This window comes from Leguminivora glycinivorella, chromosome 5 (assembly GCF_023078275.1).
Source record: "Leguminivora glycinivorella isolate SPB_JAAS2020 chromosome 5, LegGlyc_1.1, whole genome shotgun sequence".
NCBI lineage: Eukaryota > Metazoa > Arthropoda > Insecta > Lepidoptera > Tortricidae > Leguminivora > Leguminivora glycinivorella.
Genome location: NC_062975.1, coordinates 1,045,452 through 1,068,577, shown reverse-complemented (window position 1 = coordinate 1,068,577; position 23,126 = coordinate 1,045,452). Strand labels below are relative to the sequence as shown.

General features: G+C 38.5%; 1 protein-coding gene across 2 annotated transcripts; it reads right to left on the bottom strand.

Annotated features, from left to right (window-relative positions):
• Positions 1-1,792: 1,792 nt before the first annotated feature.
• LOC125226730 (LMBR1 domain-containing protein 2 homolog) lies at positions 1,793-22,001 on the bottom strand. 2 transcript variants are annotated; one of them, XM_048130815.1, is made up of 11 exons: positions 21,404-22,001; positions 20,339-20,535; positions 19,633-19,826; positions 19,074-19,255; positions 18,431-18,601; positions 14,964-15,141; positions 13,545-13,726; positions 12,286-12,525; positions 5,466-5,667; positions 4,264-4,365; positions 1,793-2,333 (listed from the first exon to the last, which is right to left on the bottom strand). In XM_048130815.1, exons 1-11 carry the CDS (start codon positions 21,575-21,577, stop codon positions 2,095-2,097), a joined length of 2,061 nt encoding a protein of 686 aa, XP_047986772.1. In that variant the 5' UTR covers positions 21,578-22,001; the 3' UTR covers positions 1,793-2,094. The 2 variants fall into 2 exon arrangements, with proteins under 2 accessions (XP_047986772.1, XP_047986773.1); XM_048130816.1 differs by having other exon boundaries at positions 1,793-2,300.
• Positions 22,002-23,126: the final 1,125 nt, after the last annotated feature.

Here is a 23,126-nt window from a genome sequence, read left to right as displayed (position 1 = left end):
CTGTTTCTGTACTCTACTTAGTTACTCAAATATTACAAAAAACTAGCTTTTTCCCGCGGCTTCGCTCACGTTAAATTGCGGAATGCTTCATACAAACTTCCACCCTCCCATTTAATTTGAGGAAGTGGGGGTTATAGAGACAAAAAGTAGCCTATGTTACCCCTTCAACTATCTTCACTTAAAAAAATCACGTCAAGTCGTCACTCTGTTTTGCCGTAAAAGACTGACATACAGACACGCACACTTTGCCATTTATAATATATGTGGATGTTCCAGTAGTATAGATATTTATAAACTAGCTCCACCAATGAATAAACCTAATTTTGCTAGTTATTTATCTAGCATACCGTTATGAGGATTTATCTAATATGCATTGAAATAAAACATTTATGTAGGAAACAGTAAAAAAAGTGTCAGTCGATAAAAATATGGCATAGCAATTGTATACAATTGAAGACTATGAAAATACTAAACGACATTGCTAGTGATTTTATTTTACAACTTAAATATACCAGTGCCAACTAGACTTAATTTTGCGATCTATGCGACTTCTTTTTTGTTTTTCCGTATTTAGATTTAGAGATGCATTCTATTTTCCCTTTCTTTTTTTTTCAAATGTGAAATTGAAGATGTATTTTATATGAATATCGCTCTGAACAATATAAAATTGCACTAAGTTCATACTTCTCTCAATATTTTGAGTCGTTTTGGTTAGTTTTGTAATTTCATTGAGAATTGCATTTTTCTTTCGTCGGTAATTGTCATCTGTGTGCATGTGCGATTTTATCTTTCAAATACCTACTCGTACACGTACCGTTCCAAAAGTCAAAACTCCCTGGTAGATTTTTTAAAATATTACTATCATTATTTATGCCTGCTATGGACGCGAAGACTATGAGCAACAAAAAAATTACTATAAATAAATGGAATATATTAAATGATTCACTACAAGTAATATCTAATAAAACTACAAAAGCAAGTACTTCATTTTGTACAAAAAATAAATCTCTTAATTGACTCAATCATCCACTTTTATTAACATAATTATAAATTATAATAATATGTATTACAAGTATTACAACCAATACTATACTGTAGAATAATTTACTGTACATCTTACTACAAGTTTTCATAAAGAACCACTAAAAATCTTGGACTTTATTCAAATTTGAAACCTGGTATACATTTTCACATGTTCCGCTATGGCTTGCGAGGAATTTTCAAGAATATAATGTCCGAACAATCTACTTATCATTGTATTTGCACAAACAATCGCGTTGCATGTTTTTCCATCGAGTTGGATGCTTCAAGAATCCAAATAAAAATGTCCGCACCTGGTCCCACCAAACAAAAGATAGTACCCGTGTAAATAAAAAGAGATGCCATGATAGCGTGAGCGAATATACTCGTATCGTCGCCGAACGAAGAACTATAAATCTCTCTTTTATTTATTTAGGTATACTCTTGGGTCGACACATTAATTTTTCGTCACGTCCCTAAATTTGTCCGATTCTGCTTTCGTCAGCCATTCTTTATTCGTCACGATCGCCGATGGTCTTTCTCGACTACGGTCAATGTCGTTGTTCATCTCTTATCTTAATTCGTCTCGTTCTTTACTCGTCATAATCTTCTTTCGGCATGTTCGCTGTTAAATCTATGTTTCGTAGTCTTAGGTCGGTACCAACTTAGAATATGACCAAATACGAAATGACGAAAAACGATTGAGTCAAAATAAGAAAAAGGCCAACAACTCATTATGGTCAAAGACGATAATGACGGCAGACTAAATCAATAATGGCTGACGAAAGCAAAATCGCACCAATTTAGGAACGTGACGAAAAACGAACGTGTCGACCTAAGAGTATACCTTTATTTACAAGGAAGTGACTATCTTTAGTAGGACAAGTGCCGTATTTATGCACATTGAAACGCCACGACAGAATTTCACTATTTAACTTTTATTATCCGTGCCTGTTATAACACCCACACTAATCCAACCGTGAGGGCGTCCACTTCACGTAAGTCGCCCGCAGTTTCTGGTCGCCTTATAATCTACAACTGTCAATTTACATCCTATACAAAAACTATATTGCACTAAACATCATCAAACAGCCCTCTCGGCGGGGCGCTCATTTTTTCCCGCCGTCTCTCGTCGAAATCCGACTGTATAGCGGGCAGGGTACTCGCTCCAAACCTTTGGTCTAGCTCCTCATCTATATTAGTCCTGTTGTACGGGAGTTCTGCTCGCTGGTAGGCGGAGACGGGCTGGGAACGCTCGGGGCTGGGCTGGACGTAGTAATCTGAGTCGACGTCGTGGAGTAGCCCGGTGTGGGCTGAAATGTGGTACCATGCACAATAACCGGTATAAAAATTATGGTAAAGTGAGTCGAGTGTTAGTAATTGTGTAGTGTTGGTGTTAGAAAATATGTCACAAATAAAATTGTATCATTTAGGCCGGAAACTTTTTTTTTCTTTGTATAAAGGTGATATCGTCTTTACTTTAAAAAAATCTCGTATCTCACGCTGCTCCTCAAAGTTAAAACGCAGTAAGTCTATATGCATTCGATACATACTTACTACAATTTTATTCTCATTGACAGACGAAGATACAAGTTTTTTTAAAAGTAGTTTGTCAGATTCCGTTTAATTTTAAAACTGAATAGAGACAGTAAGTAAATAAGTTACTGGCCTTTAAAGTATCAGCTATAGTTTTCTTTTATAAATTACTTTAACTGAGTATCGTACATGATTTAGTATAGGTAATTCAAAAATATTTTCCCCTCACTAGCTCGGAAACACGTGTTTTGTCCTTTAATACCAGCGGGTAAAAACGCATTTTATCCACCAGTGGGTAAAGTAATTTGACCTTGAATAAAGTCAAATTAACTGCTCTAAAATTGATAAAAGCAGGTAAATCTAGTAATAAAGATGATTTACCACCTGTGGAACTACTGGAAGCAGTGATAAAAGCATTTTTTGCGTTGTAGTTTCCTCGCTATAGTGAGGGGAAAAGTTTTGTGTTACACTCGGGTGCAAATGTATTTTACTTCTCGTGTGTTAAAAAACTCGCAAGTTCAGGATTCTATTCTCGAACCACTCGCTTCGCTCGTGGTTCAACTATAGAATCCTTTCACTTGCTCGTTTTTCAATTCCACACTCGGCGTTAAAATACAACTTTGCCCCCTTGTATAACAAATAACTATTAATTGTAACCTGTGCTATGTCGTTCAACAATTTTTTTTACAAGTTTTATTCATAATATGTTACATTGTAAAGTGTTCAAACACCGTTAGTTACACAAAAACATAAGTCTGTGCAAATGAGATGTAGTGCGTAACAATAACCACACCGCCCAATTTTATACAGTTACAATTTTACAAACCATGTTCTCATTAGATTAAAAACAAAACTCAAAGAAAAAATAGTTGTAAAGAGGTATAATTTGTAAAGTTGTAACTTTTTCGTAAATAAAAGGGTTCACATAAGACAAGCGGCTAAAGAAAATGACGAGTGAAACAGCTCGGTCTGTGTTGTGTAGCCTCGGCCGAGGCATGTCATCGACGTAGCTGCTTCGGAGTACCCTGCTTAATAGAATCGGCCCCAAATAACCCTTGTAAATCCACAACCGTTGTTTTACCACTATTTTTGTTCTATATATTAAATCGACTGTTTTTAAGTTATAGTAGGTAATATCATGCATCAAGATGTTAATGGAATAAGGATAAACCCAAATTATTGATGACAGAAGAGGTGCTAAACTCGTGGTGGGTGGTTTGTAACAAAATTGACTAATTTGAGACACATTTTGAAGTACTGATTTAAACTTTCACGATTATTCACATATTCAAAACTCCAAACGGGACTTAATCGTGTATAACTATGTTCTTATTACTAACCTCTGACGTTTCAGGGACGGCATTGCTACACAGCTACAGGGACGTGGTCTCGGAGCAGACTGGCTAAAGTTGACATCAACATCTAACTGTGAGGTGCATTCGGGTAATTCCGAAAGTAGTCTAATTTCGAAAGTCGTATAAAAATCACCATTATTTTTATCATATCAAGATTCCCCTTTCGGAATTATCCGAGCATTTCTGTCATTCATAAATACCCTAATGCACCTTACGAATTTTTCGAACTACTTACACTTGGTCCTGACTACCCACTTGAACGTAGTGAGACGCGATTAGGTCCTATTTGCAATTTGAAACACCATTAAGAAGTGTTTGAGATAAGATTTTACTAGAAAGGTGCAGGTATTACCTCCATCCTGGTTGTCGCGCTGCGTGCGGTAGCTGGAGTAGCGCTCGCTAAAGTCGCGACGTCGGGTTAGAGACTCCTCCGCGCGTTGGCGCTTGCGCTTTTCTGAAAAGAAATATAGAAAGATATTATTAGACATTTTCTACTGTTCTAAAAAGCACGAATCGCACTATACGGGCTAGAAACTAGCAAAAGGTAGGAAGGAATATAATTATTTTCACTATTCTAAAAAGCATAACCTAACCACAAAATTAAAATTTTGAAAAACCCCCGACCGCGACATAGTAGATCTATTTTCATGAAACATGGCTAAGAACACTCCCGACTAACTCAGCTTTTAGACAAAAAAAAAACTAAATCGGTTCATCCGTTCGGGAGCTACGATGCCACAGACAGGTACACACACAGACAGACAAACAGACACGTCAAACTTATAACACCCCGTCGTTTTTGCGTCGGGGGTTAATAAAGCGAGCTATAATCGTCGAGAAACTAGCGAGCGATGGTAGGAAGGAAAACGTTCCATGTTTTGAAACAATGTTCAGAGTAAGAATACTCTGAGCATGTTTCCATTTTTGCGCTAGAATTTGCGGCGTAAAGGAGACTAAAATGAACGTTTCGCAAGGTCTGTAGAACATATTGAATAGTAAAAAGTAAAGTTGCTTATCAAACAGTCTTAAAAAACCACCACTGGGACTTCTCGTCCAAGCGAGAAGTGTAAGGTATTTTTCACGAATGAATGTCCTGACAAAAAGAATTTTTTTGTAAACAACTTTTGTAGACTTGCCTCTCTTGACGATCTCACGGCCCTCGTCTACCAGATCGGTCGTCAATTCATCGTCACCAACGAACTGTTGGAACCCGCAGAGCGAGAGGACACGACTTCCGAGCGAGAGGTACGTAGTCACTATCTTGTGACCATAAATATTTGTTTTCTGGAGGCTTACCTCTCTTGCCTGTGTGGTGACGGGTTAAGAATTTCACCACCCCCTTTCTTCCCGTGGGTGTCGTAGAAGGCGACTATGGGATATGGGTTAAATTGTGGCGTAGGCGAGAGGCTGGCAACCTGTCACTGCAATGTCATAGTTTCGTTTTCTTTCAACCCCTAATTTGCCAAGAGTAGCACTGAAGCTTTAGTAGTTTCATGTGCTCTGCCTACCCCTTTATGAGATACAGGCGTGATTGTATGTATGTATGTATGTTACCTCTCTTGACAATCTCACGGCCCTCGTCCACCAGATCGGTCGTCAACTCATCGTCGCCTACAAACTGTTGGAACCCGCAGAGCGAGAGGAGACGACTGCCGAGCGAGAGGTACGTAGCGGCGCAGAGCAGTACCACTAGCATCGGGAAGTAGATGTTGAAGCCTTCGGCGATTATGCCTAGGACGTCCATGTGACCCATTATCTGTGGACAAGTGGATTTGATTAGTATCTTAGACCTAGGGTTGCAAAAAAAACGGTTTTTTTTCTGGCTTGAAAAAAAAAACATAAAAAAAAACCGTGAAAAAAAACAGTTTTTTTTTCTGGAGTATGTTTTTTTTTCTAAAGTACGAAATCTCAAAATTTGCAAACTACTTAATACTTTTATACGGTTTTTTAGCCTTAATGTTAACTATTAAACGAATTGAATCAAATAACTTTAATTTCTGGTCTTATAAAAGTAACATTTACGAAATCTGTAGTTGGTAGTTATCACTATTTACTGTTGGCAACACCACCGCCTCTCCACGCTACACGCAGCATCGGGGATTCCCCAATAAACGTTTGTATACTGAATGTTAATTGAATTAAAATGTACGTTATTGTTATTGAAACACGTTACAACTCACGAAAAAACCGTTATTGTCGTATTATTTGTTCATCTGAAAAAAAACCATAGTAAGAAAAAAAACCAGGGTGCTCGGTTTTTTTTCATGTTTTTTTTTCACAATTCTGAAAAAAAAACATTTGGTTTTTTTTCTATTTACAACCCTACTTAGACCTTCGCTAAAATTCCTGGAAAACCAGATTTGGAGGAGAATTGGAATGGGAAATCGGCTTTCTGATTGCTTCTATATCTGATATCTGATTGCCTTATACATGTTACAACCCAAAATGAGTTAAGCTACGACGACCGGTCTGGCTCAGTCGGTAGTGACCCTGCCTGCTAAGCCGCGGTCCCGGGTAAGGGCATTTATTTGTGTGATGAGCACAGATATTTGTACCTGAGTCATGGATGTTTCCTATGTATATAAGTATGTATATCGTCGTTTAAACCTAGCCTAGCGGTAAGTACGTGCGACTTTCGTTCCGGAAGTCGCGGGTTGGGGGCCCCGGCTTGCACCAATGAGTTTTTCGGAATTTATGTGCGAAATGTCATTTGATATTTTCCAGTCGCTTTTCGGTGAAGGAAAACATCGTGAGGAAACCGGACTAATTCCAATAAGGTCTAGTTTACCCTTCGGGTTGGAAGGTCAGATGGCAGTCGCTTTCGTAAAAACTAGTGCCTACGCCAAATCTTGGGATAAGTTGTCAAAGCGGACCCCAGGCTCCCATGAGCCGTGGCAAATGCTCGGATAACGCGAGGATGATGATCGTCATTTAGCATCCCATAGTACAAGCTTTGCTTAGTTTGGGGCTAAGTTGATCTGTGTAAGGTGTCCCCATTTTTTTAACACGCTTTTATTAGGTCGTCGTGTATGTAACTAACTATGTAATGGAATATGCGGAGGCTAATTTAACCATCTTCCAAGGATCGTAGCGTAATGAAAGTTGGCAGCTGTATGTAGTTCTGATGACAATACAATAATATGATACTGTTGAACTGATCTGATGATGGAGCCGGAAGATATGAACTGGAACTACATGATGGAACATCGTATCATAGCTGTTTTTGGGTTTCTTAGAAAAGTCTTGTAATGAACTTTGACTACGATTAGGTTTCAAGGTCTGATGATGGAGCCGGAAGATATGAACTGGAACTACATGATGGAACATCGTATCATAGCTATTTTTGGGTTTCTTAGAAAAGTCTTGTAATAAACTTTGACTACGATTAGGTTTCAAGGTCTGATGATGGAGCCGGAAGATATGAACTGGAACTACATGACGGAACATCGTATCATAGCAGTTTTTGGGTTTCTTAGAAAAGTCTTGTAATGAACTTTGACTAAGATTAGGTTTCAAGGTCTGATGATGAAGTTGGAAGATATGACCTGGATCTACATGATGTAACATCGTATCATAATTGTTTTTGGGTTTCTTAGAAAAGTCTTGTAATAAACTTTGACTACGATTAGGTTTCAAGGTCTAATGATGAAGCTGGAAGATATGACCTGGAACTACATGATGGAACATCGTATCATAGCTGTTTTTGGGTTTCTTAGAAAAGTATTGTAATGAACTTTGACTACGATTAGGTTTCAAGGTCTGATGATGGAGCCGGAAGATATGAACTGGAACTACATGATGGAACTTCGTATCATAGCTGTTTTCTGGTTTCTTAGAAAAGTCTTATAATGAACTTTGACCACGACTAGGTTTCAAGGTCTGATAATGAAGCCCGAAGATTGGCACTGGCATTTCATGATGGCATATCGTATCATAGTTGTGTTTGCGCTTGTGAGAAAGGCCACGTAATGAACTTTGAACGTTACGTTTTCAACGTTATAACAAACCTATCATTGACCGAAGCGAAGCGAGGCCTAAGTTAGGTTAGGGTTTTCTTGCGACCCTTATGAGCGGAAAAAGGAAAGACCGAATAAGTATCTAAACTAAGTCAGGTAAGGGTCTTTTTTGTGACCCTTAAATATGTAGCCCAGGTCGCGGGCTAGCGTCCACATGCTTACAAAAGAAAAATTGATAACAAAAGCAAAATTGGGGGAGGGGGCGAAGCCCCCCGCAAAAAAGAAAGATCAACGTAGTGTGTAAAATAAGTTGGGCTAGGGTTTTTTTGTGACCCTTAAGAGCAAAAGTAAGAGGGGCTTGGGGGGCGAAGCCCCCGCATAAAAGAAAGATCAATGTAATATTTAAAATAAGTTGGATAAGGGTTTTCTTGTGACCCTTACGAGCAAATAAAGGGGGGCTCGGGGGGCGAAGCCCCCCGCAAAAAAAAAAGGATCAACAAAGTATGTAAAATAAGTTGGGTTAGGGTTTTCTTGTGACCCTTAAGAGCAAAACTAAAGGGGATTCGGGGGGCGAAGACCCCCGCATAAAAGAAATATCAACGTAGTATTTAAAATAAGTTGGGTTATGGTTTTCCTTGTGACTCTTAAGAGTAAAGAAAGGGTGGCTCGGGGGGCGAAGCCCCCCGCATAAAAAAATGATCAATGTAATATTCAAAATAAGTTGGGTTAGGGTTTTCCTTGTGACCCTTAAGAGCAAAGAAAGGGGGGCTCGGCCCGCATAAAAAAAGGATCAACGTAGTATGTAAAATAAGTTGGGTTAGGGTTTTCTTGTGACCCTGAAGAACAAAACTAAGGGGGGTTCGGGGGGCGAAGCCCCCCGCATAAAAGAAAGATCAACGTAGTATTTAAAATAAGTTGGGTTAGGGTTTTCTTGTGACCCTTAAATGCAACAGTAAGGGGGGCTCGGGGGGCGAAGCCCCCCGCAAAAAAAAAAAAAAAAAAAATCAACGTAGTATTCAAAATAAGATGGTTTAGGGTTTTCTTGTGACCCTCAAGCGTATATAAACAAAAGGGGGGCTCGGGGGGCGAAGCCCCCCGCATAAAAGGAAGATCAACGTAGTATTTAAAATAAGTTGGGTTTGGGTTTTCTTGTGACCCTTCCCATACAACCATTTCAGTCGCAAAATCTTCAAATCAGTAACTAACTGTCAAATGTGACATAACGCGTGGTAACGTCGTGCAAACAATGCGACCGTATTGATACAATAACAAAATGTAGTCGTCGTGTGCACTCGTTACGGTAACAAAATGTGTACGAATTTGTGGCTGTCAATGTCACTGTCAGAATGACTTTTAACGACACTTTATTAGTCGACGTTTGCACACATAACGGTAACAACATGTGGACGAATTTGTGGCTGTCATTGTCACTGTCAGAACGGTTTCTGACAGTGACATTGACAGAATTTGTACACACATGTGTAGGTCTGATTACCGAACTGATCCTAAACCACTGTATCCGCAAATGAAAATCTGAAATACGAAGGTTTCTCAAACTGTCTTGTGAAGTTGTGGACTGTTTGCTTTGAATCATTTAAATATGAGCGAATTAAATAATAATAAACGACGACGACCATTTAAGCACTCTTCGACATTTTATAAAAATGTGGGAAAGTTAAGAAAAGTGCAGAATGATAATACAAATAGATAAGCACTTTATAGTTACTTAATGTATTAAATATATAATTTTTAATTCTTATTGATAAAAATGAAGTGTAGTGTTGCTTTACACCATAAAAGTAGGAATCAAATGAAACAGAGTATTTACTGTGATATTAATAGAATTTCTGTTGCGCAATGATAGTTTTTTTTTAGTACAGATGCTGCTTTTTCTAACGCAGTAGTGCGAGCAAATCAAGCAATGATTCATTTCTTGTCTGGTCGAAACTCTTAGCTTAGATTTAGGTACTGAAAATCGTCGTACGATACACGTGCGAAAAGGACATTCACAACTCGTGTCGAAGTAAAACACTCCCTTCGTTCGTGTATTAATTTATCGCTACTCGTATCGATTTTCCTCTTTTCCGCACTCGTATCTACAAGTATTTTGTTTGGGTTACAAAAAAAACACATTATTTACTCTACTACGTTTTATTTATCTACTAGTCTCTTTAACATTACAAATTTGTAGACACTTATCTATACAAAAATCTTGACTTAAGAAGTACAGATCGCTGAAATTAATGTTGATAGTAATATTAATGACGACTACTTCAACAAGTGTCAATTGTGAAATGCCGCAAAATACTAGTTGCTCTATAGAAGACCATAATAATATGATCCCCGATCCTTTACAACCCAGCAGCTCGGTACGCACGTTACAATTTTTTTTAATCTTCTTTAGTGAGGGCAACTGAGTACGACGGCATATTTAATTGTTTATAAAGTTTGAGGATACCTGGAAAAAAATAATACATGAAGCCATTTTGAAAATATAATAAATATTCACTGCTTTCGGTCACGCGTGTACGCTGCGACCATTTTGCGACCGTTTGTCGACCGTTTGGTGACCGTTTGGCGACTGTTTTTTACATGGAATATTACCGTCTTAATCCATATTTTAACAACTTTATTGGTTTTCTAGGCATTATTTTTATTATTTCAGTATACCTATATGTACCGGAGCACTAAAACTTCACCAATCAATATACATAACACGCAAACACCGAGTAGTCAATAATATTATTACTGGTTAAACTGAGGTAAATTGATGGCGCGTTGATAAATTTAGACTTATTTCATGAAATCACTCGAGCAATTTAATTGGCCATGGTAATTAGCCCACATTATATTACAAATGCAAACAATATTTATCTTTAACAAATTCTTACGCCATTACATTTTAATGTCAAATGATTTTATTTCTTTTTTACTTTGACGTCTCTGACAGTCGCCATTTGAAAAGAATGAAATGAACGAATGATTTTGGGAAAGTAGTCGCCAAACGGTAACAATGTGTGCACGCGTAGTGCACACTTCTGTCACTTCTGTGACCATTTGTGCCTGTTACCAATCGTCCCCATTTGGGTCGCCGCGACTAAACGTCGACCGTACTGCGACTAAGCATTGAGACCCGAAGACCTGTGTGTACACAAAATAGGAGGATTTGCGTAGGAACGGCGACCGATTATGGTTATATGGGTTAAGAGCAAAGGAAGGGGGGCTCGGGGGGCGAAGCCCCCCGCATAAAAGAAAGATCAATGTAATATTTAAAATAAGTTGGGTTAGGGCTTTCTTGTGACCCTTAAGAGCAAAAGTAAGGGGGGCAAAAGTAAGGGCTTTATCAACAAAAAAATTCACGCCACGCCACTGCTAAGCACGTCGCGAAGGTCTACAGATCCCAGAGCCACTATCAGTCTTTTAGTTGCTTAGCAAACTGTCGCGTCCACGTTCCATATCCAGGTTTAACCCCACGCAAATATACTAGAGAGCGACTGAGAAAATTCAACCTTTTGTCTTTTTCCTACTCTGTAAGATGAAATCCTTAAGTTCTGTATTGCATTAATCTTCAAATTAGCGCAGCACTATGAAAAAATTTTTAAATGAATGACTTTATTGCGATAAACTTCGTACCTATACATCAGGTGGTATTAATTGTTATTAAGTAGCAATACGTGTTAAGCCACAAATGGCTTGCGAAATTCGCCTACTTGAAATAATATTTTTGTTTAAATTTTAAATATATTTCATTATTAACGACTAAAAAGTATAAAATAAATTTATAGTTTAAAAAACTCTAGAAAAACACGCTTTTATAAATGCACGTAAAAGCCAAAAATAAATTATGGATCGTTCAAGTTGTCTCTATTGCTGGGATGAAGAGTAAACTATGTGCCTTTAATTATAATATTTGATTGTAAAAGCGTGGGGCGCTGTAACAGGAAAAACTTTTGTATAACTTGCTGAGAAATCAAGTTAAGCTATATTACGAGAAGCAGTTTACACAGATTGGCGCGCTAACTGGACTTGCAGCACGACTGCAGCGCCCCACGCTTTTACAATCAAATATTATAATTAAAAGCACATAGTTTACTCTTCATCCCAGCAATAGAGACAACTTGAACGATCCATAATTTATTTTTGGCTTTTACGTGCATTTATAAAAGCGTGTTTTTCTAGAGTTTTTTAAACTATAAATTTATTTAAATCTTAAGAATAAGAATAATTTATTGAAAAAAGTTATTATTAATTTTACACTTATGCGTTTACTTATAGTTTATTTTATGATGTCGATTTATGTATAATGGCACTGCCACAATGTAAAGAAAGTTAAAGTTAGGTCAAAATCTTCTTTGTCGCTTCTAACAAAGCTTTTTCCTAGAGAAAATGAAATGAAAACACTAGAAGACGTATCTTACCTGAGTATAATAGGTCTCCAGCACATACTCCTTGATAACATGGGAGTCCATATGCACCAGACTGAGGAAGTTGAGGCACATGGCCGGAGTGAGCCGGCACACCATCATGCCGGAGAAGATCAGACTGTACTCGTTGGTCTGGTGGTGCGGGGCCAGGTACCACAGGTTCAGGAGACGGATCTTCAGCACTGTCGAGTACGCGCAGTAGAACATGTAGGCGATCACGAGCGTTGACACCCACTGGAAGAGAACATTTAAGTTTAGTTTTGCCCTGATACTTAAGAAACTTGAGTAAAAAAATTGAAATCCATTTTTAAATACAACCGTGGTTGGTCTATAGTTTCCTGATCAAAATTAACATTAAATAACTCACTTTTTCAAAGTGAATAGCAGCTTTGCCATTCAAAATTTAGACAAAATTTCGGTATGATTTGTCCAAGGCCTTCGACTGTGTTTGTCATGAAATATTAGTGAGTAAACTACATCATTATGGAGTCAGAGGACTGGCACTGTCATTACTTATTTAAATCCTACTTAATGGATTACACAGGGTGGATATGGATAAACAGTGATAATCTGGGTCATTGGTCTCTATTGGAGTACCACAGGGAACAATATTGGGGCCTTTCCAGTTCCTCACCTACATAAATGACTTACTATTTCTTGTAAAGACCCACTGTGATAAAGTATTGTTTGCAGACTTATTTTCAAACTCAAAATGACAGCAACAAGCTTATAGCGTCACTAGTAATGCAAGGAATGAGCAAACAAATATTGTAAAGGATGAGGAATCGGATTTTATTGACACAACTTCAGTAGGGCCTGATATTTGCTATTGTGTCCTGCAGGGGGTTGGAAAGCAGCGAAAAAAGCGAGAAAAAATTTCATAGACAATAGTGATACTTACGTCAATAGCAGCATACTCATAGTAGGCTACTTTCCTTCTAGTCAAATCAGCTTCTTTTTAAGTACTGTCAAAGTTTTGCTAATATGGAATTACTATGAAATACTGAGGAGTGACGTCACGTTCAATTCATTTACTTTCTATCTTTCTCTTTGACTTATTAATTAGAAATTATGTTTAATTATAACTACCGTCAATATTTTTCTTCTAATTATGTGGTGCTTTCGTGCACTGCGTAAAATATTTTAAGTATAGGAAACTAGCCTATTGTAAGTATATCTTGTGGCGTTATAAGTGGAAAAGGAAAGCTGGCAGGGAACGAAAATATCGAAGGTTTAGTACTCTGGCTACTCACCACGATAGCCGCATAGTTGTACGTGTATCTGGCGGCGTTGAGAATGTTGGCGAAGATAGACAGCACAGGCTGCTTGCTGAAGAACGTCATTTCCGACCAGACCAGCGCCAAAGACATGAGGCCCGTCACTACTGCCATCGATTTGAGGAAGTACTGCTTTAGGACACACTCCCAGTACCATTCTGTAAAAAAGAACAAAGATTGCAAGTAAAAGACTGGGACCATGTGGTAAAAAGGGTTAAAAATTTCACCACCCCCTTTTTTCCCATGGGTGATGTGTGTTCAACAGTGATGCGAGCGATGGGCTACAGTTGCTCGTATCTGTTAATCTGTCACTACATTTAGTTTTCTTTAAACCCTTAATTGCTAATAGTAGCACTGAAACTTGGTAGCCACGTCTTCTAGATGGAACACTAACATTCAACCCTGGTGCACTCACCTGTAGTGGGCGGGTACAGTATCCTCAGAGCGCGCGGGCGCGCTGTATGGAATGTGTGTGTGAACCGTCTGTCCGGGGACCGCAGGTTGGTAGATACTTCTTCTAGACGGAACACTAACATTCAACCCTGGTGCACTCACCTGTAGTGGGCGGGTACAATATCCTAAGAGCTCGTGGTCGCGCTGTATGGAATGTGTGTGTGAACCGTCTGTCCGGGGACCTCAGGTTGGTAGATACTTCTTCTAGATGGAACACTAACATTCAACCCTGGTGCACTCACCTGTAGTGGGCGGGTACAGTATCCTCAGAGCGCGCGGGCGCGCTGTATGGAATGTGTGTGTGAACCGTCGGTCCGGGGACCGCAGGTTGGTAGATACGTCTTCTAGGTGGAACACTAACATTCAACCCTGGTGCACTCACCTGTAGTGGGCGGGTACAGTATCCTCAGAGCGCGCGGGCGCGCTGTATGGAATGTGTGTGTGAACCGTCGGTCCGGGGACCGCAGGTTGGTAGATACGTCTTCTAGGTGGAACACTAACATTCAACCCTGGTGCACTCACCTGTAGTGGGCGGGTACAGGATCCTCAGAACGCGCGGGCGCGCTGTATGGAATGTGTGTGTGAACCGTCGGTCCGGGGACCGCAGGTTGGTAGATACGTCTTCTAGGTGGAACACTAACATTCAACCCTGGTGCACTCACCTGTAGTGGGCGGGTACAGGATCCTCAGAGCGCGCGGGCGCGCTGTATGGAATGTGTGTGTGAACCGCCTGTCCGGGGACCGCAGGTTGGTAGATACGTCTTCTAGGTGGAACACTAACATTCAACCCTGGTGCACTCACCTGTAGTGGGCGGGTACAGGATCCTCAGAACGCGCGGGCGCGCTGTATGGAATGTGTGTGTGAACCGTCGGTCCGGGGACCGCAGGTTGGTAGATACGTCTTCTAGGTGGAACACTAACATTCAAACCTGGTGCACTCACCTGTAGTGGGCGGGTACAATATCCTAAGAGCTCGTGGTCGCGCTGTATGGAATGTGTGTGTGAACCGTCGGTCCGGGGACCGCAGGTTGGTAGATACGTCTTCTAGGTGGAACACTTTCTCCAGAGTGATGCCCCACTGGGTCTCGGTGCGTTGGAGGACGTGGAGCGCTTTGATCATCTGGAGGAGGGGAAACGTGTTAAAAAATGTCTTTTATAGATATAATGAAAAACATACAAAAATAAATAAATATTAGGGACACCTTACACAAATCAACTTAGCCTCAAACTAAGCAAAGCTTGTACTATGGGTGCTAAGAGACGATATACATATTTAAATAGATAAATACATACTTATACACCGTGTTTCCGGTATCACTCAAAACCTCAGACACCCCAACTGATTTTTATTTTTTTAAACGTATCTAGAATATTCATTTTTTAATTTGATGATTATTATTTTTTTAAATTGAATATTTAATTTTCTGTGCAGCTCTACTCGACTTTTAACTCTACACTCAATAAAATAATTGCTAGCTACTATCGTAAACCTTAAAATTGATTAATTGTGTACGTTACTGCAACGACATAAGGTTTACCAATAGACAGCTATGTCACTGTAAAGCACGTTAAACTGTGTCACAGTACCTAAACTTCAAATTGGACAAGTGACGCAGTAAGCAAATTTAAACCTAAAATTCAAAATGACAAGGTTGTAATTAGGTAAGAGTTCAATTTGTTATGACTTATGATAAACTTTAAAATTAAAGTGACGCACAACGTCAAACTCGTAGCGGAAAAAATAATCGTCCAAGTAACCAGCCAGTATTAATACCCCTAAATACTGAAAAAGGTATACAACCTCTAGCAATATGATATGCACAATGTTGTATTACGAATTTGTAGAATGGGCACGTAAACAATAACTAATTATACAAATTAAAACAAAAAATATTACCCCCATCAAGATATAGCTCAATCGATTCTACTCTCGATTCTGAACAAACGGTTTTTAGGTTTTTAGTGTTAAGTGAAACACGGTGTATACATAGAAAACATCCATGACTCAGGAACAAAATTAAATATCTGTACTCATGACACAAATAAATGCCCTTATTATACAGTATAATAAAGAGTACTATCGTACAATATGGTGTGGCCACTCCCGCTCCCCGCTGAAAATGCCGCCCACCCCCTCTCGGTTACCTCACAGTTACCGCCTGGTAAAAACGCGACGAGTCGACCTGTCATATCTCATTCACACAAGCATGGTACGCTTTCGCCTACACGAGCTTAGACTGTGTGCGTAGGACGCCTCTTTCATATCGTCACTACTTTGAAAAAAACTTGTATCTTCGTGTGTCAATGAAAAGAAAATTGTAGTAAGTATGTATAGAATGCATATAAACTTACTGCGTTTTAACTTTGAGGAGCAGCGTGAGATACGAGATTTTTTCAAAGTAGTGACAATTTATTTGATCGCCATTGTCCGAAGTATGCTATTGCTCTGTATGGCTATGTGGTATGTGTTACCTTCGGGTGCGCCAAAGTTCATATAAAATTGGTATATATTGGGTTGGTAAGAAAGTAATGAGCGAATCATAACCAATATTGTAATTTTTATTTAATTTATTATTTTAATCATTTATCAAAAATATAACGGCCTTCGTTATCTACTACTTGTCTCCATCGTTCTGGTAAAGAATGAATAGCATCGGCGAAGAAGTTCTTAGGTTTAGATTAAAAAAACTCAGCTATGTACTGTCGTAGATGGGCTTGATCATCGAACTTTTTTTCATTCAAGGCATTGCTTAGCGATCTGAACAATGCGTAATCCGTAGGTGCCAAGTCTGGAGAGTACGGTGGATGAGGTATCACTTTCCAACCTAGCTCCAATAGCTTTAGCCGAGTCACTTTTGCAATGTGTGGGCGAGCATTGTTGTGTAAGAAAAAAACTTTAGCATGCTGTGGACGATTCTGACAGATTTTTTGGTTTTAAATTTTCAAGCTGATTACAGTATACTGATGCGGTAACAGTCATTCCACTTGGTAGGAGTTCCAAGTGAATAATACCATGAATATCCCACCAAACGGACAGCATAACTTTTTTCGGGTGAGGCTCTGTTTTTGGTGCCTCTATTCCTTTTTTGTTTGGAGCTAGCCACTGACGTTTGCGTGTGTGATTTATATATAAGACCCATTTTTCATCTCCAGTGATAAGATGGTCCAACCAGTTGAATGTGCGGCGAAAAGACAGAAGTTGTATGCAGATATCGGCATGGCGGTTTAGTTGATGTCTATCAAGTTCGTGCGGTATCCAAACACTGTATTTGTAGTTTTTTCCCAACTCGTGTAAATGTGTTTCTATGGTGACATGAGAGCAGCCTAACTCGGTAGCAAGAGTACGACTCGTTAGCCTCGGATCTCCTTCAATTAAGGTTTTTAATTTGGCTACATCAATCTTCACCGGTCGACCAGACTTAGGTTGATCTGATAATGAAAAGTCGCCACTACGAAACCGTTGGAACCATCGTTTCGCCGTGGCCTCAGACACAACTTCAGGAGCAACACGCTGACATATATTACGCACTGCTTCGGCGGCTGAATGGCCAGACTGAAATTCATATAGTAAGCAATGCCTTACATGCACTTTTAATTCGTCCATTTTCTTCCTTATATTAGCTCGGCGACAGCTAGTGAATGACTGACGAGAAACTGTGCGACTCGCCCTTTATATACTTTCGACCATAGAAGATTCTAGAACTCTCTCAAAAATTTTATGTGGAATTCAATCGATCGCTCATTACTTTCTTACCAACCCAATAGATTATTGGTAGTCCGAAAATGTTTCTCATACAATTTTACATTATAATGATCATTATTTATAACAATTTTATGTTAATAACTATCGTAACTTCGAATGACTTATGTTCATAATGTCATTCATCATAAATACATTTTATACTAATGTTAATGTTTATATACTTATTGATCATAACGATTGCTTGTAATATAATTTATCGTTATATTATTGTTAACAGAACAGAAATCACATGTGACAGTCCAGTTAGGTGCGACGACGAGCGTAGCGAGGAGGAGCGTGTTAGGTTGACCGTGAGCAAACCAGAAACGACTTTTTAATGTAAATTGTATATGTCACTGTAAAAGCTCCAGGCGCGTTTCTATAAATGGCACAAGTTTTTCATAGAACTTCCCCAAAATTTTTTAAATAATTTTATGATGAATAATTTTCTTAAACACAAAATTATGAATGTCATTAAATATTTGTATAGAATTTATGATTAAAAATTTTCGGCTAAATGATTGAACAGTGATAGTAGTACTATTGATAATAATGAAACAAAATTATGATAAGTAAAATTATGAGAAATGATCATTCGGAGCACAAATCGGTATAAACAATAATTTTATAACAATTAATTTTATATGAGCCAATATGGACCCGTTACCTTCTTATGCAAGTTGACGAGCGATTTAAGCGACGGCGCCGTAGGTCGCTCGGGCGCCTGGCGACTGTTCAGGCGGTCCCGCAGCGTCAATGGTAGCTTTTGCACGATGGTCTCCACGTGGCGATGTAGTGGGTGTCCCGGACCCACTGCCGCCGTGATCGCAGACAGACTCTGTACCGATGGAATAAAGTTTATTTTTTGTACTTGGCTCAATGCATTGAATGTCAAGAATCAGTAAGAACTGTAAGTCAAAAAGGTAAGGTTGTTGCTATAATCTGTCAAGCCCGGGTTGTTGCCACACAACTAAATGCACTTTCTATTTAAAGACTGGTCACACCGCAGTGATAGACCAATTTCATTTTTTTGCAGGTTTTTTGTGTCTTGGTTCTTAAGTCAATGTAATACATTCAATATGTATACAATATTGATAATGATAACTAAGAGTTAATAAGTTTCGTTAACTTGTGTTGTTCAGTTTACGTAACTGAACAAATAACCTCGCACAATGGTCTGATGTAGGTACACTCTATTTAAAGCAATTTTATTAAAGTCATCACAATCGGCCAATAGTTGATCCATTTAAATTGATTCGATTTAAATCAATCGAGTAAGCAAAGGTTAAATAAAAAATCTGTAAACTCACATCCAATATGTCGTCCATATTCTCCTCCGCCTCACATTTGTCAGTACTCAGCTTGGCTATCTTGAAGTAAGTGTATGTCAGAGTGTAATTCTTCTTGGAGTTGTTCCACAGGTTCCTCGGGACCTCCACGAGAGCGTAACCCAGGAGAAGAATCAGGAGAAACAGACCCCATGTGTTGCTGGCTGAAATCAATAAAGTTAGTCAACTGAAAGTCTAATTAGAAAGAAAGTCTTCAATGATTACGCCAAATTCAGATCTTCAGTAATGAAGAAAATAGTGAAATAAGGACAGTGAGTATTTATTGGTAATTAAAGGTCCAAAAGTTTAACTAAAACTGACAATGTAAGTTGAGATGAATGGACCGAACAAAACTTTGTAAAAATATCATCTGTGGGCCTGAATAACCCAAAAGGTTTTAATAGAGATAATTATAATTAATTCTTTCTCTTACAAAAATCATATGACATTTTTTGCTTGTTTTACATAAAAAATGCGTGGTTCTTCAGGCCCATGGTGTATATTAATCAGAGCCTCCAGTTAATTAGATAGACACACAGACCTGAGGATGCGATAGCCTTGATCTTGGGGAAGTCCAGTGCCACACCCTTCAGTGCGATGTAGATGAGCAGTATACCGCAGATGAACAGGTATGAGCCGTAGTAAATAGCATTGTCAACGAGAGCCGACTTTAGCTTGCCTTTCACTGTGAAGTCACCTGCTTTACTGTAGGACTGCATCATTGGCATTATCAACCTGTGATGGAAATATAGTTTTGAGTATCAATTAGATTGCTGCTTTGAAACAGTGACCAAACGCATGAATGCGTCGTAAATGTAATGATATAGCGAGTCAATTTTTGAAGTGTATTTAAAGCAGTAATGTGGAAGGCATACAAAAACCAGTAGGTATATGGCATGGAGCTCTATATTCTCTATATTCCAACAACTTCAATGCTGGAAAGCCATAAAATATAAGTCAGTTTTTCTTCTAGATCATTAGATGTTTTTATCCACATTTTTGACTCCCGACGCAAAAACGACGGGGTGATATAAGTTTGACGTGTCTGTCTGTCTGTGGCATTGTAGCTCCCGAATGGATGAACTGATTTAGTTTTTTTGTTTGAAAGCTGAGTTAGTCGGGAGTGTTCTTAGCCATGTTTCATGAAAATCAGTCCACTAGGTCAGGGGTGTTTTCAAAATTTTAATTTTGTGGTTAGGTTATATAATACACAACACTACACATGTAAAAACAGAAACAAATCTTACCAAGTCAGACATTGTGAAGTCCAATAGACCACCCTCCAAAGGTTCGGGAATATGGTGTCATCATCCACAATGCTCCACGGTTTGTGGCACTTAGTTACCAGTGGCGCTGTCGTGGTGGACTCATTGTGAAGTGGAGACACACTTGGGGCTATTGTAGTTGTCTCATTGTTTTCTTTCACACATTTGCGATATACAGTCTGTGGGATAAAGATGCATTAATTAAATACTCAGATAGCAGGCTAATGAAAATATTTACTAACTTGTGTGAGAATCTTGCACTTCTCTAACAAAGGATACGCTAAAAAAACCAACAGCCGTAAGACCAGTTAAGAATAAATAAAAACTACTTGTAAGAAACGCTGCACATCCCTGTATTTTGCACTAGTTTTGTATGTGTTTTTATATTTTAATGTTGTATAATTTATTAATAATAAAACCTAATTTGTGAGTGTGCATGGGAAATCGTCCCACTTTGTAGTTTGCTATAATATATATAATTGCTGTTATGTCAGTTTATTCATATAAAGATATGTAAATTTCGCCTTAATGGTAAACGACAAAGTGGGACGTTTTACTAAACACACTAACATTTGATGAAACAAAATTATAATAATCATTAAGTAATCAATTATTAGGACTTAAAAGGGGGCGGAAAATATTTATCTATCAATGATAAGGCAAATATCTAACGAAGGTAAATCATTATTAACTGTAAGTTAATAAACCAAAATTAGGCAATAAAGCAAGATTTTGCTCATACTGTGATAAACATTAAATAAATGTCATATACAAAGAAAAAGTGACCAAGGCCTCCAGTGTTCCGAGCTGGAATCGAACCATCATACTCCGCTTACCGGGCGAATGCCTGAACCACTCGGCCGAGTGGTTCTTTTTCTTTGTATATGACATTTATTTAATGTTTATAACATAATAGTAGTGTTACTACTTAAAAAATACAAGTTAAAATATTTTCTATGAAAATAATTTAATTTGATCTTAGCATACTCTGATAGTTTGGTTAGGTAGTCAAAAAACTAATAAGAATCTGATAGCAATATTACTCACCGAAGACACATCCAAAGGCAATATAAACATAATAACAAACGAGAAGTACCATGCTGTGACCACGGCCACTGTCACTATTACGTGATTCCTATACACATCGCCGTATCTGTACAATAATGTAGCTGCCAATATAAACGCCGAAATAATCTCTATCACAAACAATGTATAAGCCATATTGGTTAATTTGAAAAAGGAATCTTTGGTACTAATTTTTCTTCGCTGTCGCCGCTGTTCTTTGTTTGTCCCTCCACACTCGCGCAGCTTCGTGCTGAAGCTGTTCGAATCGCACTTGAGTCGAAGACTTCAACGGCAACAATATCGGCTTCTCAATCTCATACTCCGCGGGACATTCCTCGTAAAACAAGACTCCAGTATCAGGCAAAATCGGATCGAACTCTATATTTATGTTATCTGACTTCGTATCAGACATTTTAGACACTCGTTGAAAATAATAACATTGTTGTTGGTAAGTATAAAGCAAATAATAAAGGAAATGAATAATTCAGGTACACTTTAAGCATTAGTTTTAATATTTTGATAACAAGACAGAAAATTAGGTCGTGTTGTGGAAAATGTGGATGACGTTATGACGTTCGTTCGTTCACATCATTTAGCTGCGTTTTGTTTAGACAGTTTTGATACTGGTAACGTTTCGGTAGCGACAATTTTCGCCTGCAAAAGGCATGAAGCGCTGCGCAGTGAGCGTTCAAATTACGAAAACGCGTATAGCTGTCACTTACGGACCACAGATTGTATAAATTGCTATGTAGGTTTACTCCATGTTTTAATTTTTGCCGTTCTTTTTGACAGTAGTCCATTACTATTCGCTAGATGGCGCTGCAAACCGACACTCCCGCCAGAACGAAGCGCGCTGAAATCGAGAGCCTCGAGAGGAAACTCAGTAGGTAAAATAGATTAGCGCCAGGATCAGCCTGAGTCAGATTGATCCTAGGGCTACTGAAAAAGAAGCCATCAAAGTTAATGTCGATGCCTGGATTATTGGAATAGGTATTTACTTTTCCAGTATTTTTGTGGATATACTATTTGAAACACTAATAAATCTCAACTGTTATACTAATCTACATCTACGTTTTCATAAACATGAAGGAAACGAAACGCGCTCATATATTTGCCAACAAGCGTTCGAGAATAATTCCCTCGTGAGCGATAAAATGCTTCCTCACTGGGACAGATTGAAAGTGTAATTTTTATTGAAATAGGGAAGGGTCTTATCTAACCAGCGTGAAATATTTCTAACAAGATATTCGTTTATGTGTGAAATGTAATAAAATATGTTGCTGCTTATCAACGAAATAATTTAAGGTTAAAATGTAACGTAGGTAACAATTTAGAAATTATAAAAAAATGTTTTCGTTAACGCCTTAAGATTTCTACCAGTCAACCATTGGGCAAAACATAACGGATAGATTACGTATTAAGATTGACGTTACCTATTACATAATTTAAAATTTCACAAGTTTTTGTGACGACAAAAATTACTTGATTTTTTTCCCACTCAGAATATTAGAAAAGCTTTTGAAATCTTCCCAAGTTTATGACTCATGATCCCGGTAATATCCCAGCATAACGCACAGGAAAAATTCTATATCTACTACTAAAAATCCAACGCAAGGAGAGCTATAGTGCCTCAAGACAAGATTTAACACTGCGGCCGCCGAGCTAGCCGTTCATTGGCTTCCTCTGTCGGGTTCCACGTAGAGCT

Coding starts and splice junctions, on each gene's coding strand:
- LOC125226730 (XM_048130815.1), bottom strand. CDS start 21,577: ATGGCTTATACATTGTTTGTGATAGAGATTATTTCGGCGTTTATATTG. Junction 20,536..21,403: donor TGCCTTTGGATGTGTCTTCG/GTGAGTAATATT, acceptor TTTATCCCACAG/ACTGTATATCGCAAATGTGT. Junction 18,602..19,073: donor ATATGGACGACATATTGGAT/GTGAGTTTACAG, acceptor CCATCGGTACAG/AGTCTGTCTGCGATCACGGC.